Source organism: Arvicanthis niloticus, chromosome 14, assembly GCF_011762505.2.
Source record: "Arvicanthis niloticus isolate mArvNil1 chromosome 14, mArvNil1.pat.X, whole genome shotgun sequence".
NCBI classification, from domain to species: Eukaryota; Metazoa; Chordata; class Mammalia; order Rodentia; family Muridae; genus Arvicanthis; species Arvicanthis niloticus.
Window position 1 is genome coordinate 41,606,872 of NC_047671.1, and position 13,585 is coordinate 41,620,456.

Genomic DNA, 13,585 nt, shown 5'->3' on the forward strand with positions numbered 1-13,585 from the left:
GATCCGTTGTTTTTACCTTCCTACTTATTTATAATTGATTTTTCTCTTTTTCTCTTTAGGGCCATTCCAACCTGGCGGCAAGGAATCTAGAGGGACTATGAGATAATGCAATTGCTAGTCACCTGATAAGAATGTTAGTACATTGCTATTTCAGGAGAAGGCGATTAACTATGCTATTTAAATAGCACTAACTTAGGTTGGTTATTGTGCTGTGTATGAATTGAGAGGTTTAAGTGTCTTATAGCATTGTCAGTATTTTGTTTGTACAAAGATGATACATGTTGGCCTGTTATTGATATGAAAGTTATTTAAATAGGTTTGTGTTACAAACATTACATTTAAATACTCAAAATATTTCAAAGATGTTTTTATCATGGCTTAGTGACACAATTTGGGAGAATCAGTCTTTTTTAAGCCAAAATTTTGTTACTTTTATAACTTGGAAGTAACTAAGCTTAAGTCACAAAAACATAAGGTGTCTTTTTTTTTTTTTTAAGAGTTGTTCATTCTAAGTTTAACAAAATGGTAGTTTGTTAATTGTTTCATTTTTGTGTAATGGATATTTTGTACTTGATTAAAGCATGCTTTGCTTTATATGGAGACTATTTTAAATAACCTCCCTAACTACATGTCCTTTATCATATAATATGATGTTATCCTCCGGGTTTCCTGCAACTGTGTCAAACTCTCTTCCAACCTTTTTTGGACTCCACAGATTTATAAAATCTTTGTGTCTTTGTACCTTATTGGCTGCTACCATTTTCTTTTGCTTGCCTGAAAGTAGGAACATTCTTTCTTTTGGAGTAAGCTAGTTTTAAACAGTATACTGATGTTTTTGGACTGAAAAGTAGAAAACTTCATGTATGAAAGCAGAACTCAAGTCAGCTTTTCATATAAAGTGTTTGATGTCGTCTTAACTTTAATAGATTTCAATTCACAAGGAAAGTACTGTATACATAAAATATAGGACATTTACTTATTACAAATTTTATCTTTAAATGTCTTTAGTTATAATTTGAGACATATATAGTCTGAATGGCCCCAAAATTACTAGGATTAGAGATTTAAACATTTTCTTATGTAACAGTTAATAGTTGCATAAGTAATTAGATTCCAAAGTTTGGAAAGTAAATTTTAATTGTATAGTTATTGATGCACAATGAGGAAGTATTCCTAACTGGAAATGCCCATTTTAGTTATTTATTTCTTCTTTTAAATAATTTGGAACAATTGAGGAATATGCAAGATGAAGGAATTCAACAGAGCAGAAGAGCTGTCTAAGATGTAAGAAAGCAAACCTTTCTTGCGTTGCTTTGTATTGTGCACAAATGTGCTCCAGTTGCCTGCGTCACAGCTAAGCATCCTACTGGATGTCTTTGATGCTGGTGTTTAGAATCAACCTGGGGCCGTAAGTATGCTCCACAATCTTTACTTCCAGCCTTTGTTGTTGTTGTTGTGTGTGTGTGTGTGTGTGTGTGTGTGTGTGTGTGTGTATGTAAGTATCATGTCTCTGGGGACAGGCACACAAGTGCCACAATATGTTGCGGGAATATTAAAGGACAATTTGTTGGAGGTAGTTCTCTCCTGCCACCTTTATATTGGTCCCTAGAATTGAATTCAGGTTGCCAGGTTTGTGCTGCAACTGCTGAGTACCAAAAGTCACTCAGGTGCTTTGGAGTGTTGAGTTTATAAAGTATAACACAAACCCATAGGTTGCTGTTTTGTAAGAAATTGATTTTCTACAATTAAAAGTACACCAAAATTTGGTTGGTTTTTAAAGAATCTAGTTTAGGCCTAATCTTTGGTGGAATCCTTCCTCACGAGTGCCTTGTGAACTTAAAGGGGATGGTATATGGCCAAGGCAACTTAAATTCTATATTTGTATGAATAAAGTTTTATCAAACAGCCTTGTCCATTGGTTATACGTTGCCTATAGCTAATTATGTGTTATAGTGAAATTGCAACTGAAGGCCTGAATAGTTGTGACAGGCTATCTGATCCATAAAGCCCAACATTTTATAGCCTGGCCTTCTGGGATAAGAAGTCAACCCATGATTGAATGTCTGTGTATTTGTAAACATAAATCAAATTTACTATTTGCTATACTTATTAAGAGGAAATCTCTATCGGTATTTCTAAACTGTCAACAAGAGGAAATAAAGTAGAAGTAGTTCTTAAATTGTCTAGTTCCCTTTATACAATCAATGCTTTTTTTTAGTATTTAAGCAAAAATTAATCCTTATTTAGCAAACACTTTTACATATACTGCCTACTTATATTTCTTTGAATATTTTGTTTGATTTTCATAAATTCTGCTTGGATAGCTTTATCTTCTGCTCCTGAGCTTTCTTAATATGAGCCAGTACCTGATCATATTCTTTTAATCCTAATTATTCTTGAGTTCTGCCATATAATACTTTGGTCTTTGATGGGTCCATTTCAAGGGTCCATTTCAGTTTCAATCAGTTGAACTGCTCCCTTCCAATTTGACATGGTCAATTTAAAAGCACCATACTTAGTACACAGCATAGGTCAAAACGTTGTAAAATGAGGACACCAGTGCATGCATTTTGAAATAATTTCAGATATTCTAAAGATATTTAGAAAAATGTCTGAATCTTCAAAATATTGATAAATCTCTAATAAAACGTTTGTCTCCCGTTTCTAACTGTATGTTTAGCGTTCCTATTCATTCAGCTTAAAAGTGTGTCCCTCCAAAAATATGTCTTTGCAAAATTAAAGTTTCAGATCTCACACTCTTGCATTGTTTAGGGCTAGGATTTAAAATGTTTTGGTTAGCAGAAGAAGAAATGGGTTTCACTCTGAAATTTTATCAAACACAAAAAATCTTAAGTGCCAGGGTTGGTGGCGCATGCCTTTAATCCCAGCACTCAGGATGAAGATGCAGGCAGATCGCTGAGTTCGAGAGCAGCCTGGTCTACAGAGCGAGTTCCTGGATAGTCAGGGCTACACACAAACTGTCTCGGAAAAACAAAATCTAACGGAATTTATGAACTGATTTTACGACACTCGAGAATGGAAAACTTTGGTACTGAGCAGAAAAGACTGTCCATCCTAGGGAGAGGAGAGACGAAATGCTCCAGTGAGGTTTTCGGTGGTCAACAGGACGAGGCTCCTGCGGTGGTCTCGGTCTCGGGTCGGCTGCTGACCTCAACCTGACGCCGGTGAGAAGCTAGAGTTGACTTTTCTCCGCGCGCCAACTGCTTCCGGATCGCGGTGGGTGTCGCTTCCGGAGCAGCATGGCGGCCTCGGAGGACGACAGACTGGCGGGGAGCGGAGAAGGAGAACGGCTGGATTTCCTGCGGGACCGGCACGTGCGGTTCTTCCAGCGCTGCCTCCAGGTCTTGCCGGAGCGGTATTCTTCGCTGGAGACCAGCAGGTAACAGGACGCGGCCGTGGAGGGGCTGGCGATGGCGGCCTTCCTGATGCGCGCCGCGGACCGGCTGGACTGCCGGGACCTGCCGGGTTCGCTGCCGCCAGACCGGGCCTTAACTGCGATCCCCGCCTTGTCCGAGGCCCCCGGCTCCCCGCCACTCTGCACTTCCTCTGTCCCGGCCTCCCTCCTCTATCTCCGCTGGCTGCCGACACCCACTCCTAGCGCCCTGGGAGGTGTGTGGAGCTCCTAGCTCAGGACTTTTGGAGTCTCCCGGTTCCGCCTCTTTTCACTTCCCAGCCATTTTCTGTGAGCTTCCTTTTCCCACTCCCTTAACAGCCTGTGGGTCACTTGTCTCCTTACGTTTACGAAAGTAAAATACGAAGCGTTCGTCCCTCATCACTCCTGTCCTGCCCTCTCCCCTTAATTAATTCTTATTAAAAGGTAGGGAAACCTCTGAGATATGATTAGAAGTTTACTTAGGAGGAATTGTAAATCTCATATTAGGATAAAAAGGTTCAGTGTTGCCTCTGAAGCAACCCTAAGACTGGAATTTGCAAATGTTTGACATCTGGCAAAGGATAAGGAACTGTTATAGAATAGATCTGAGAAAAGCAAAGGAAGATAGTTGTTGTGCACTGCTGTGCTTTGGAACCTGGTATCAGAGATACCTAGGGTCGGATGATAAGAAACATTGATTTTATTTCATTTTAGACAAGATCTCACAATAACCTGGAACTCACTGTGTAGACAAGGCTCATCTGTGAACTACCCGCCTCTCTTTCTCCTGAGTGCTGAGATTAAAGACAGGAGCCACCACGCCCATTGGTTTTGTGCTGGCATCCTCTACATTTTCTCAACTAGGAACTTCCAGTATATTTTGAACACTTTATGACTGGTTCAGTTTGAGAATTTTTATAGATGACTTCTACACATGTGATCAAGACATATTTAACGATGGTAGGTGCGGAAATGGAGCTGCACAAGGCAGACTAGCACTCTGAGTAGAGTCCTTTGCTATTAATGTAGGTAGTTTCTGAAGTAAATAGCAGTTACATGTACTGTATTTCTTTAGAGAAACCTTTCTTGACTACCAGCCAACTACCTGTAGTTATTGGCTTGTTTAATAACATTCTGTCTTTTATATAACACTGGAGCTGCCTTTTTTTGAGTTGATAGTAGCCATATTTGGCTGTTGTCATCTGAATTAATTAGGTCCGATTTAAAATTCAGTTCTTCTTTTACAATGGCCAACACACTTCATGTTCTCCACGACATTTTAGCCACTGGCTGTTGTTTGCCAACGTTTGCAGCGTCTCTCACTATGTCGTACAGGACAGTGTCGCGCTAGAACCTTTGGTGGCAGCTGCCATATGCAAGGCATAAACAAATATTTGTCAAGCAATGTGAGCTGAGCCCTAGAAGATGAACAGAATTTTTTTTAAGCATTTAATTTTTTTTATTCCACGTGTATGAGTACTTTGCCTGCATTGTACCGGATGCCCATGGGTGCCAGAAGAGGACCTAGAACTGGCTGTGAACACCATGCGGGTGCTGGGACTAGAAACCCAGTAAGCCATCTCAGCAGCTCCGAGATGAACAGATTCTTTAAAAGAAGCAGTGAAACTTTTTTCCTCTTTATCCACAGTGACCAAGCCAGCTCAGTCAGTCAACAGGTTCTCTAGGACAGAGCGAGTATTAAAAAGAAAAAGACAATTAGATAACACTATAACATGACCCCAGCCAGTTCTGAGGTGGGTTTATTTTCTCCCATTCTGCTTTTATACCATTTTAGATACATGCAGATAATAAGGTCAGTTCTAGGTTGAGGAACAAGCAACACAAACACAAAGAGTCAAGGAACAAGGAAGACAATAACAAAGTCCTGATCACTGTTTCTAAGGGCTCTTCAGGTTGACTAAGATATCTGAGCCTACTTTCCTTTTCTTTTTTCTTTCTTTTTTTTTTTTGTTTTGTTTTTGTTTTGTTTTTGTTTTGTTTTTGTTTTGTTTTTGTTTTTTTGTTTTGTTTGTTTTTTTTTTTTTTTTTTTTTTTTTTTTCGAGACAGGGTTTCTCTGTGTAGCCCTGGCTGTCCTGGAACTCACTCTGTAGACCAGGCTGGCCTCAAACTCAGAAATCCGCCTGCCTCTGCCTCCCAAGTGCTGGGATCAAAGGCGTGCGCCACCACTGCCTGGCTCCTTTTCTTTGTTCTAGCCCAAAATCAGATTCCTACCTGAGCTTACTTCCCAGTTCTGGCCCATTATCAGATTCCTGCCTGAAGCCTACTTCCTTGTCCTGGCCCAATGTCAAATTCCTGCCAGTCGGCCCCAGAAGCTCCCCATACCACAGATACTGGCTGGCCAGCATGAGTTGCTATATATCATGTATTATATGCTTAGACTTCAAGTTACCTTTTCCAGAGATAGGAATGTGGCTCAGTAGTAGAGCGACTTCCTAGCATGCTGCAGGCCATGAATTCATTCCAGCATTAAAAAAAGTTGAAAATTTGCACCATTAATACAGTGAAGAGATACTTAACCTAGCTATCAGTAAAGATTTATAATTGCATTTTCAAAATCCCATTCCATGCCCACCTCTGTGTCTGACCTAACATCCTTGTTACTAATGGATACAAAACCTTTGAAATGTGTTTTAAAACTTCCACCAGCAAAAAGGCTCGGAGTGTCAGAGAATGAGTAAGGAGCCTATGGCAGAGATCCCCCTTCGCCTTAGTCTTTAGCATCTACCTAGTATTTCTACCATATATTTGAAAAGTGATTTAATTTATGAATTTCTTTGTTCTGTTACTATAAAAACTTCATCAAACTCTAACTACATTGGAGTACAGAATGTAGGACAACCGAAACCTATGTTTCTGGGCCATGATCACTTGCATTTGGCTCCAGAATAAACTATCTCTTGTCCCCTTTAAGGTGACAGTTGTAGTTTTTGTGTTCATGGAATAAATGATTTTTTTATTTTCAAATGGCACTGACCTCATGAAAAGAAGTATATTATTTACTGTTTCACCAAAAAAATTACATTTTTTTAATGAGCAGAAATGAAATTTTCCAAGACCATGTTTTGGCAGTGATGGAGTTTGGCTGTACTGATTTGAGACAGATGAGCAGTGTGTGGTGAGGGTGCAGACGTGATGATCTGACAGTGATTGGGGACACTGCTCTGTGTGAGCTCGGTAGCTTTCCCAGGCGGTGAACCTTGGCTGCTCCTTTCCTAAATCATCACTTCTGACTGGGACTGTCAAGTGTCTTCAATAATGAAGACATCTTTGTTTAGCCTTAGGAAGGGCTATGCATAATCAGGCTGCATTCTTCTAGAAAGTTAAACAAGCAGCTACAGGAAGAACTGGATGACGCTGGAGAGATAGCTCCACAGGTAAGAGTATATCCTATTCTTGCAAGGACCCAAGTTCAGTTCCCAGCACGCACTGTGGTTCACTTAAAAACTGCCTGCAATTCTACCCTCACAGACTGACAACTCAGGCCTCTCTCTCCAGGGACCTGATCCTGTGCACAAACCCACATTCTCGGGCACGCCATACCCATTGTTTACACTCCAGCTGGTGGTGGGACCTGGGAGAATGGAGCTGATAAATGAGACAGACTAAGGGCTCATGCAATAGCCATCTTTATTCAGAGTGACAGACAGATTAGATTCTGAGGGTTAAGAGGAGTCACATGAGTAAAGTATCTACAATCACAAGGACAAACTGTTGCACAGGATGGGCAAGCTAAGCTGTAAGTGGCAGAAACATGTCTTTTATAGAGGCTAGTAAACAAATCATAACAGCCAGCTGTAATGAATAATCTGAAGTAAACTGTCCTCCACCGCTGGGAAGGGCATGGAGCTGTAATCCAACAGTTCTGTGATTTTGAAGGAACTGAGGTCAAACTCTTACCTTTTTCTTGGAGTTTTCTCACCATTCTCACTCAGAATTATCCTCAAACCACTCCATTTTTAGACCATATTCTGACACCTCTAACTAAAAATAAAAAAATAAATCTAGTGGTGTGTCAGGCAGAACACAATAAACACATAAAACCTATTTTTAGGCTTCACGTTGCTCACATGTGAGCTTCAGTGGATTCCTGTACCCACAGTTGAGAAGTGTTCATGATTCTAAACATCCCTTAAAAAGTTAAAACAAGGGTTTGACTGGTAATATTCAGTTACTAAGAATAAATTATGAGGTTTTATTTGTTTTGTTTTTATATTTGTCAAGGTGGGGGATGGCATTTAAATTATTTTAAAAGTGGAATGAAGGGTTTCAGTTGGTTTTATTTTGTTGTTGGTGGTGGTTTTTCCTTCGGTGTTTTGTTTTATTTTGTTTGGGTTTAGGCCAGAAAATGGTTCAGTGGTTTGATAGTTAAGGTGACATTTTCCTTTTCTCTTCTTTTAGGTTGACAATTGCATTTTTTGCACTCTCTGGGCTGGATATGCTGGACTCCTTGGATGTGGTGAATAAGGACGATATAATAGAGTGGATTTACTCCTTGCAGGTTCTTCCCACAGAAGACAGTGAGTGAGTTTTTAACATTTTATTTTTAGTATGATTAGCTGTTCTTGGCATGACATGCATGGGATTAGCAAATCATAATATTTATTTCTACCCATAGCATACTTTGCATATCCTTGTTTTTCTTGTGGTTCAGGATCCCTTTCTGTCCAGATACAACACATAACTAGTACTAGCTTTAATCTGTCTTGAGAAAACAATCAGAGTCATGGGAATTACATTGAGAGTCACAAATGTAGCTACACACTGTGTTGAATATGCCTATATTAATGATTCATTATTTGTATTTAATGTTTATATATGATATGACCAGTCCTTTAGCATTTGCTCTGTTTTTCATTCCTAGCCATTGTTTTTTCCTCTAAAGAAAATTTCTCTTAGCCAACTACTGTCTGTCTGTCTGTCTGTCTGTCTTTCTTTCTTTCTTTTCTTGTTTGTTTGTTTTTTCGAGACAGGGTTTCTCTGTGTAGCCCTGGCTGTCCTGGAACTCACTCTGTAGACCAGGCTGGCCTCAAATTCAGAAATCTGCCTGCCTCTGCCTCCCAATTGCTGGGATCAAAGGTGTGCGCCACCACTGCCCAGCGGCAGACTTTATTTCTTAAAGTATAAAGTTTTTTTCATTAAATTTACAAATTTTATAACTTTATGATTGACATGTTTTGAAAGAAAGTAGTATACAATATATCTTTGATTTATACAAAATATAAATGTAGTTCAAATTGCCTGAATTCATGGCATGTGCTTGGAAGAAAGTGGGAGAAGCTTCTGGAGTTCTTATCACATGCATTTCACAGGAGTTCATGAGCTTAGTTTTGACAGATGTGTTTCCTTTTTGTTTATTATACTTTGGTAACAACTTGAAAGCTTCTTTGGAGTTAGAATTGGGATTTTCCCATATCTTTTGAGATGTATTTTAAGTCTGTTATATTATTAGTTACATTAACTTCTTGTTTTTTTTAAAGCTATCAGTCATTGAAGCTTTAAATAGCTTTACTTCCGTTGGGCTTGCCAGCTTCTGGAGGACATTTGTCTTCTCTGCGGTATTGTTAGGCTGGTAGTCCCTTGAGTCTCCCCTTTCCTCTTCTATGTTTTCACATTTAGTCTAGAAAATTTTCTGTTTCTTCACATATTTTACTTATAGCGCATTTGCATACCACGTAGACGCATTTGCATACCCCTTAGGCGCATTTGCATACCACGTAGACTTCGCCTCTGCAACTCTTAGGTCTGTATTTATATGATTTTGCCAGGCCATGTGAAGTTTAGGAAGTTTAACACCAAATGTTAAAGGAACCCAGCAGATGATTAAGAATCATTTGTTAGATTTGATTAAATACATACTTTTAGTTTTATGGAGTGAATGATAACAAAGTTAGTACATGACAGATTTAACGAAAATTGTGGTTGCCTTAAAGTGCAGATAAAACAATAAAGGCACATTATTTTTTACCTAACTCATCAATTTAGCAGGAGTTTTAGAAGTTGGCAAGACTGCGGGGGAGAGAATATTTAATAATCTGCTGGTGGAGGTAAAAATATTCAAACTTCTTGAAATGCAAATTAGAAGTATAATTTTTTTTCATCTTATCTGACAAGTCTCGCGTACAGTGTGTACTATATCTGATGGTTGCAGCACAGGGCTTCGTCTGCCTAGAGCCTCACGTATAGATGAATGAGGGATTTGTATATGTAATTGGGGTGGAGCTTGAGTTGAGACTGATGTTCTTTAAGAAGAAGGCTCAGGAGACACAGAGGGGAAGGTTGTCTGGTAGCAGATGAAGGACTGCAGTGTGACGTCATCAAGCTGAGGAATGACAAGGATAGCTCACAGTCACTCAAGTAAAAAGAAGGCCTAGATTGGACTCTTTCCAGCCTCCAGAAGGATATAAGACCACTAACACCATAGCTTGGATTTTGGCCTACAAAACTCTGAAGGAATATTGTGTTGTTGTTATTTTAAATCAGTAAGTTTACTGATTTAAGTAAGTTTACTGATTCAGTAAGTAACTGCTGAGATGACTCAGCAGTTAAGGGTACTTGCTCCCAAGCCCAGTGACCTGAGTTTGTCACTCCAACTCTCACCAGTGGAGGAGAGAACCAACTCTGGCAAGTTGTCCTCTGACCTTTACCCATGTGCTGTGGCATGCACATGACTGACTGTACACATACATGTACACACAAATACATAAATGTGAATCACTACAAGTGTGGTAATTTGTTATTAACTTCAGAAAATAAACTAAAATGTTTTGTTATAGTGACAAATTAGAAACAAAATAGGTGTTCATTAAGACTTAAATATTAAAATAAGCTATACTACAGTAAAAAATTGCTGTATTGTAGTAAAGAGAATAGAGGGAGGCCTGCATATGTATGGACTAAAAGTCTGTCTGTCATATATATGAAGTGGAAACTTAGGGTTCTTTGGAGAATCAATTGTGTTGGATGGTGTTTTGCTGGGGTAAACACACGAAGGAGTGTTTTCCTGAAATGGACACAGCTGAAAGACTAAGGCAGATTTGTGACGGAATGTTTCACTGAAGCAGGCCCAGGAGATAGCATAGTCTACTAAAGCAGGCACGTGAAAGGACATGGGTTGAAGGATTCTTTGCTAACTATATCCATGTATTGGTCCACCTTACATTGCATAGTTGACCTGCATTTGTCGGGACTCCAAGAACTCAGGCTGATTGGAAGCATATGCTGAGGCAAGACCTGTGCTGAGGCAAGGCACATGGAGGACACGTGAGGTTTGGAGGGTATAAATAGGATGGAGTGGCATGAAGGAAAGAGAGCGAGGCTTGGTATAGAGCTAGCTGTACAATGCTTTGCTTCCCTGAGAGAGGCACAGCCGAGAACTTCTCCTGGTGTCCCTCTGGGTCCCTTCTGCTGACTTGAGCCTAGGCTAAGGCCTGGCTGTCTCTGCTAGGTCATATCACTGCTGTTGCTAACCAGACTCTACTGAACTGGACTGCCGGTGTATCCATGAGGTGTTTGCAAGTGGATCGAGCTGCCTGCTAACTTATGAACTGAATGCTGATTTCCAGACAACGTAGATGGGAGTTGCTTCCCAAAACCTTTCTAAACAGGTCTACTTTCCCTGTATCCTTTCTTTTTCACTGCCTCTGGTGAGTGGTGGGCTACAAGGCAGGTTAAAGCATTTAAGAACCACCATTAAAAATCAGATTTGAAAAAATGAAAGTTACATATATGGGTACATGATAAATTGAAAATATATAGGGTCACCATGGTGGTGTGCACTGACAGTTCCAGTTACTTAGGACCTTGAGGCAGGAAGGTTGCTAGAGGACAGGAGTCTAGACCAGTTTAGGAAATTAGTGGGACCCTTTCATCTGGTCTTAAAGCCAATAAGCAAGTAAAACACACATGTATTAACAGTTAAAGTCCGTAATTTAAATGTATAGAGAAAGTCTTCGAAAGGATATATGAAAAATCTTTGTGGAGGGGCAAGTAGATGGAGCAGAGATAGGAGATAACAAGGTGAGGTAAATTTTTCTAGGTATTTAAAGTGTTTGAATCATCTAATATAAAAATATCTGTTTTTAAATTAGAAAATGTTCCACTTAACCCCTTTTCAAACAATTAAAATAAACTATTTAAAACTGAAACTGATTTACAGATATTTATTTGCTAATAGAAAAAATAATGTACATCATTTAATATTTTGTAGTATTCAAAGAACAGCCAGATTGTTATCAGATTTATCCTTCCCCTGATCCAGAAGAAGAAACTGAGAGGCAAGGTATTTGGGGGTAACCAACTCCCTTCTGATTGGATTTTGGATTTTAGGTCCACTTCACAGAAGAAAATACATGTCTGGCGCTGTAAATCTGACCAGAGCCCATGGTTGGGCAACTCACAGGCCCTAGAGGTGACATATTACTATTATTCTACTAAACCAACATAAACACCAAACTGCCCTGTAAATCTGTATTTCTCTCCCTATTAATTGGTAAGCTCTCAGGCCTCTTTAGAGAAGCTTCTTTGTGTAGTAGAGAGTTGTTAAAACAGAAACTCAAAAATGGTCAAAGAGCAGAGACTAATTCTGTCTTGTCTGTTGGTCTGTCTCTTTCACAGACATATATTCTCTCTCTCTCTCTCTCTCTCTCTCTCTCTCTCTCTCTCTCTCTCTCTCTCTCACACACACACACACACACACACACACACACACACACACACACACACACACACACACACACACACACCACACCACACCACACCTCCCTCCCTGGCCCAGGATCCATTGTGGGCAAGAAGATTGTAATTGTAAGAGGCAGCAGCTGGGGAAGACAGGGGTATAACAGGAGTGCTATCCTCACAAACCCACAGCAGCTGTGGCCGCCTGACCACAACCCTCACAAGATCAGGCCAGTCAGCAGTCTAGCATGGAGGGAGAATGGGCTCACAAGCTCTCAGCCCTTCCTGAGGAGCTGTGAACAGTTGATGACTTCTAGAAGAGGGACAAAACAGTGTTCTTCGTAAAGCTTTCTTTTGTAGATGGCCCCACACTCAAAACTGGATGAGCAGCACTAATTGGATTTGAGGGGTTATTTAAAAAAAAAAAAGGATCTGGAGTTGGCAGGGGAGGTAGGGTGGTAGGGGTGGAGCTAGGAGGGTGAGGGAGAAGAGCGAGTCAGAATATGATCAAAATACATCTTCAAATTATAAAATAATGAATATTTTTTAAAGAAGTGTGTTTGAGTCCTTGCACCAATGTTTAAGGATAGAGTTGGACTGACAACTCCCAGGTGTCAGTGCTGCCTCACTGCCTAAGTGCCATGCAAAACATTTAAGGACATTGTAAATACGTAGTCAGCCACTTAACTCTGGGGGTTGTAAAGACTCTGTTGGCATCTTATTAATAAGTGTATTGTTAGACTCTTGGAGCATCAGGCCATTCTTATCAGAGGAACTATTTAGGTTGGGAATTGTATACTCTCTCTTCTGACCACTAATGAGAGGTTACATCACATTGTTGTACAGATAAAGATAGTGAGGTCCAGAGGCTTTATAATTTGTTCACAGTAACACAGACAGTAGTGATGCTAGAGGAAGCACTAGGTAGAGTTTTCTGTTCTCTCTTGGTTCAGGGCAGTAAATGCTGTAACTCTGAGGCTCTCATGACAGTCAATGAATTGGCGTTTTGCTTAGTAGAACCTAGAAGATAACAGACTAGGTCAGATAGTGTGGAGCATCAGCAAGAAGACTGACTAGTGAGAGGGTGAGGTGCTTTGTATATGCTTGGCCCAGGGAAGTGAGTGGCACTTAGAAGGTGTGGCCTTGTTGGAGGAAGTGTGTCACTGTGGGAATGGGCTTTGAGACTGTCCTCCTAGCTACAGTCTTTTCCTGTTTGCCTTTGGAACAAGATGTAGAACTCTCAGCTCCTCCAGCACCATGACACCCTAGACGATGCCATGCTTTCCGCCATGATGATAATGGACTGAACCTCTGAACCTGTAAGCCAGCTCCAAGTTATGGTGTCTGTTCACAGTAGTAAAACCCTAACTATGACAGAGGATAAGAAATACTGGTTTCTTTCAAAGTAGATATTTTCCTTTTTTTTTTTTTCCTTATTCACTTTTTATCCCACTCACTGCCCTCCTCCTGGTTACTCCCTCCCACACTCCTTCCTC

At 40.1% G+C, this 13,585-nt stretch overlaps 2 protein-coding genes across 7 annotated transcripts in view; both read left to right on the top strand.

The window, feature by feature from the left end:
• Ccdc112 (coiled-coil domain containing 112) overlaps window positions 1–2,179 on the top strand; it is a 132,133-nt gene extending 129,954 nt beyond the window's left edge. For all 5 annotated transcript variants that reach the window (XM_076912676.1, XM_076912675.1, XM_076912673.1 and 2 more), the window contains one exon: window positions 60–2,179. In XM_076912676.1, the coding sequence (XP_076768791.1) occupies window positions 60–90 (31 nt within the window). In that variant the 3' untranslated portion in view covers window positions 91–2,179. The remainder of the gene's footprint in view (window positions 1–59) is intronic.
• Window positions 2,180–3,212: 1,033 nt separating this feature from the next.
• The window catches only part of Pggt1b (protein geranylgeranyltransferase type I subunit beta), a 51,738-nt gene continuing 41,365 nt past the window's right edge, over window positions 3,213–13,585 (top strand). The window contains exons 1-2 of one of the 2 annotated variants that reach the window (XM_034518084.2): window positions 3,213–3,400; window positions 7,815–7,933. In XM_034518084.2, the coding sequence (XP_034373975.1) occupies window positions 3,261–3,400; window positions 7,815–7,933 (259 nt within the window). In that variant the 5' untranslated portion in view covers window positions 3,213–3,260. Of the gene's footprint in view, window positions 3,401–7,814; window positions 7,938–13,585 lie in introns of those variants that run through there. The other variant, XM_076912678.1, reaches the window with a different exon arrangement.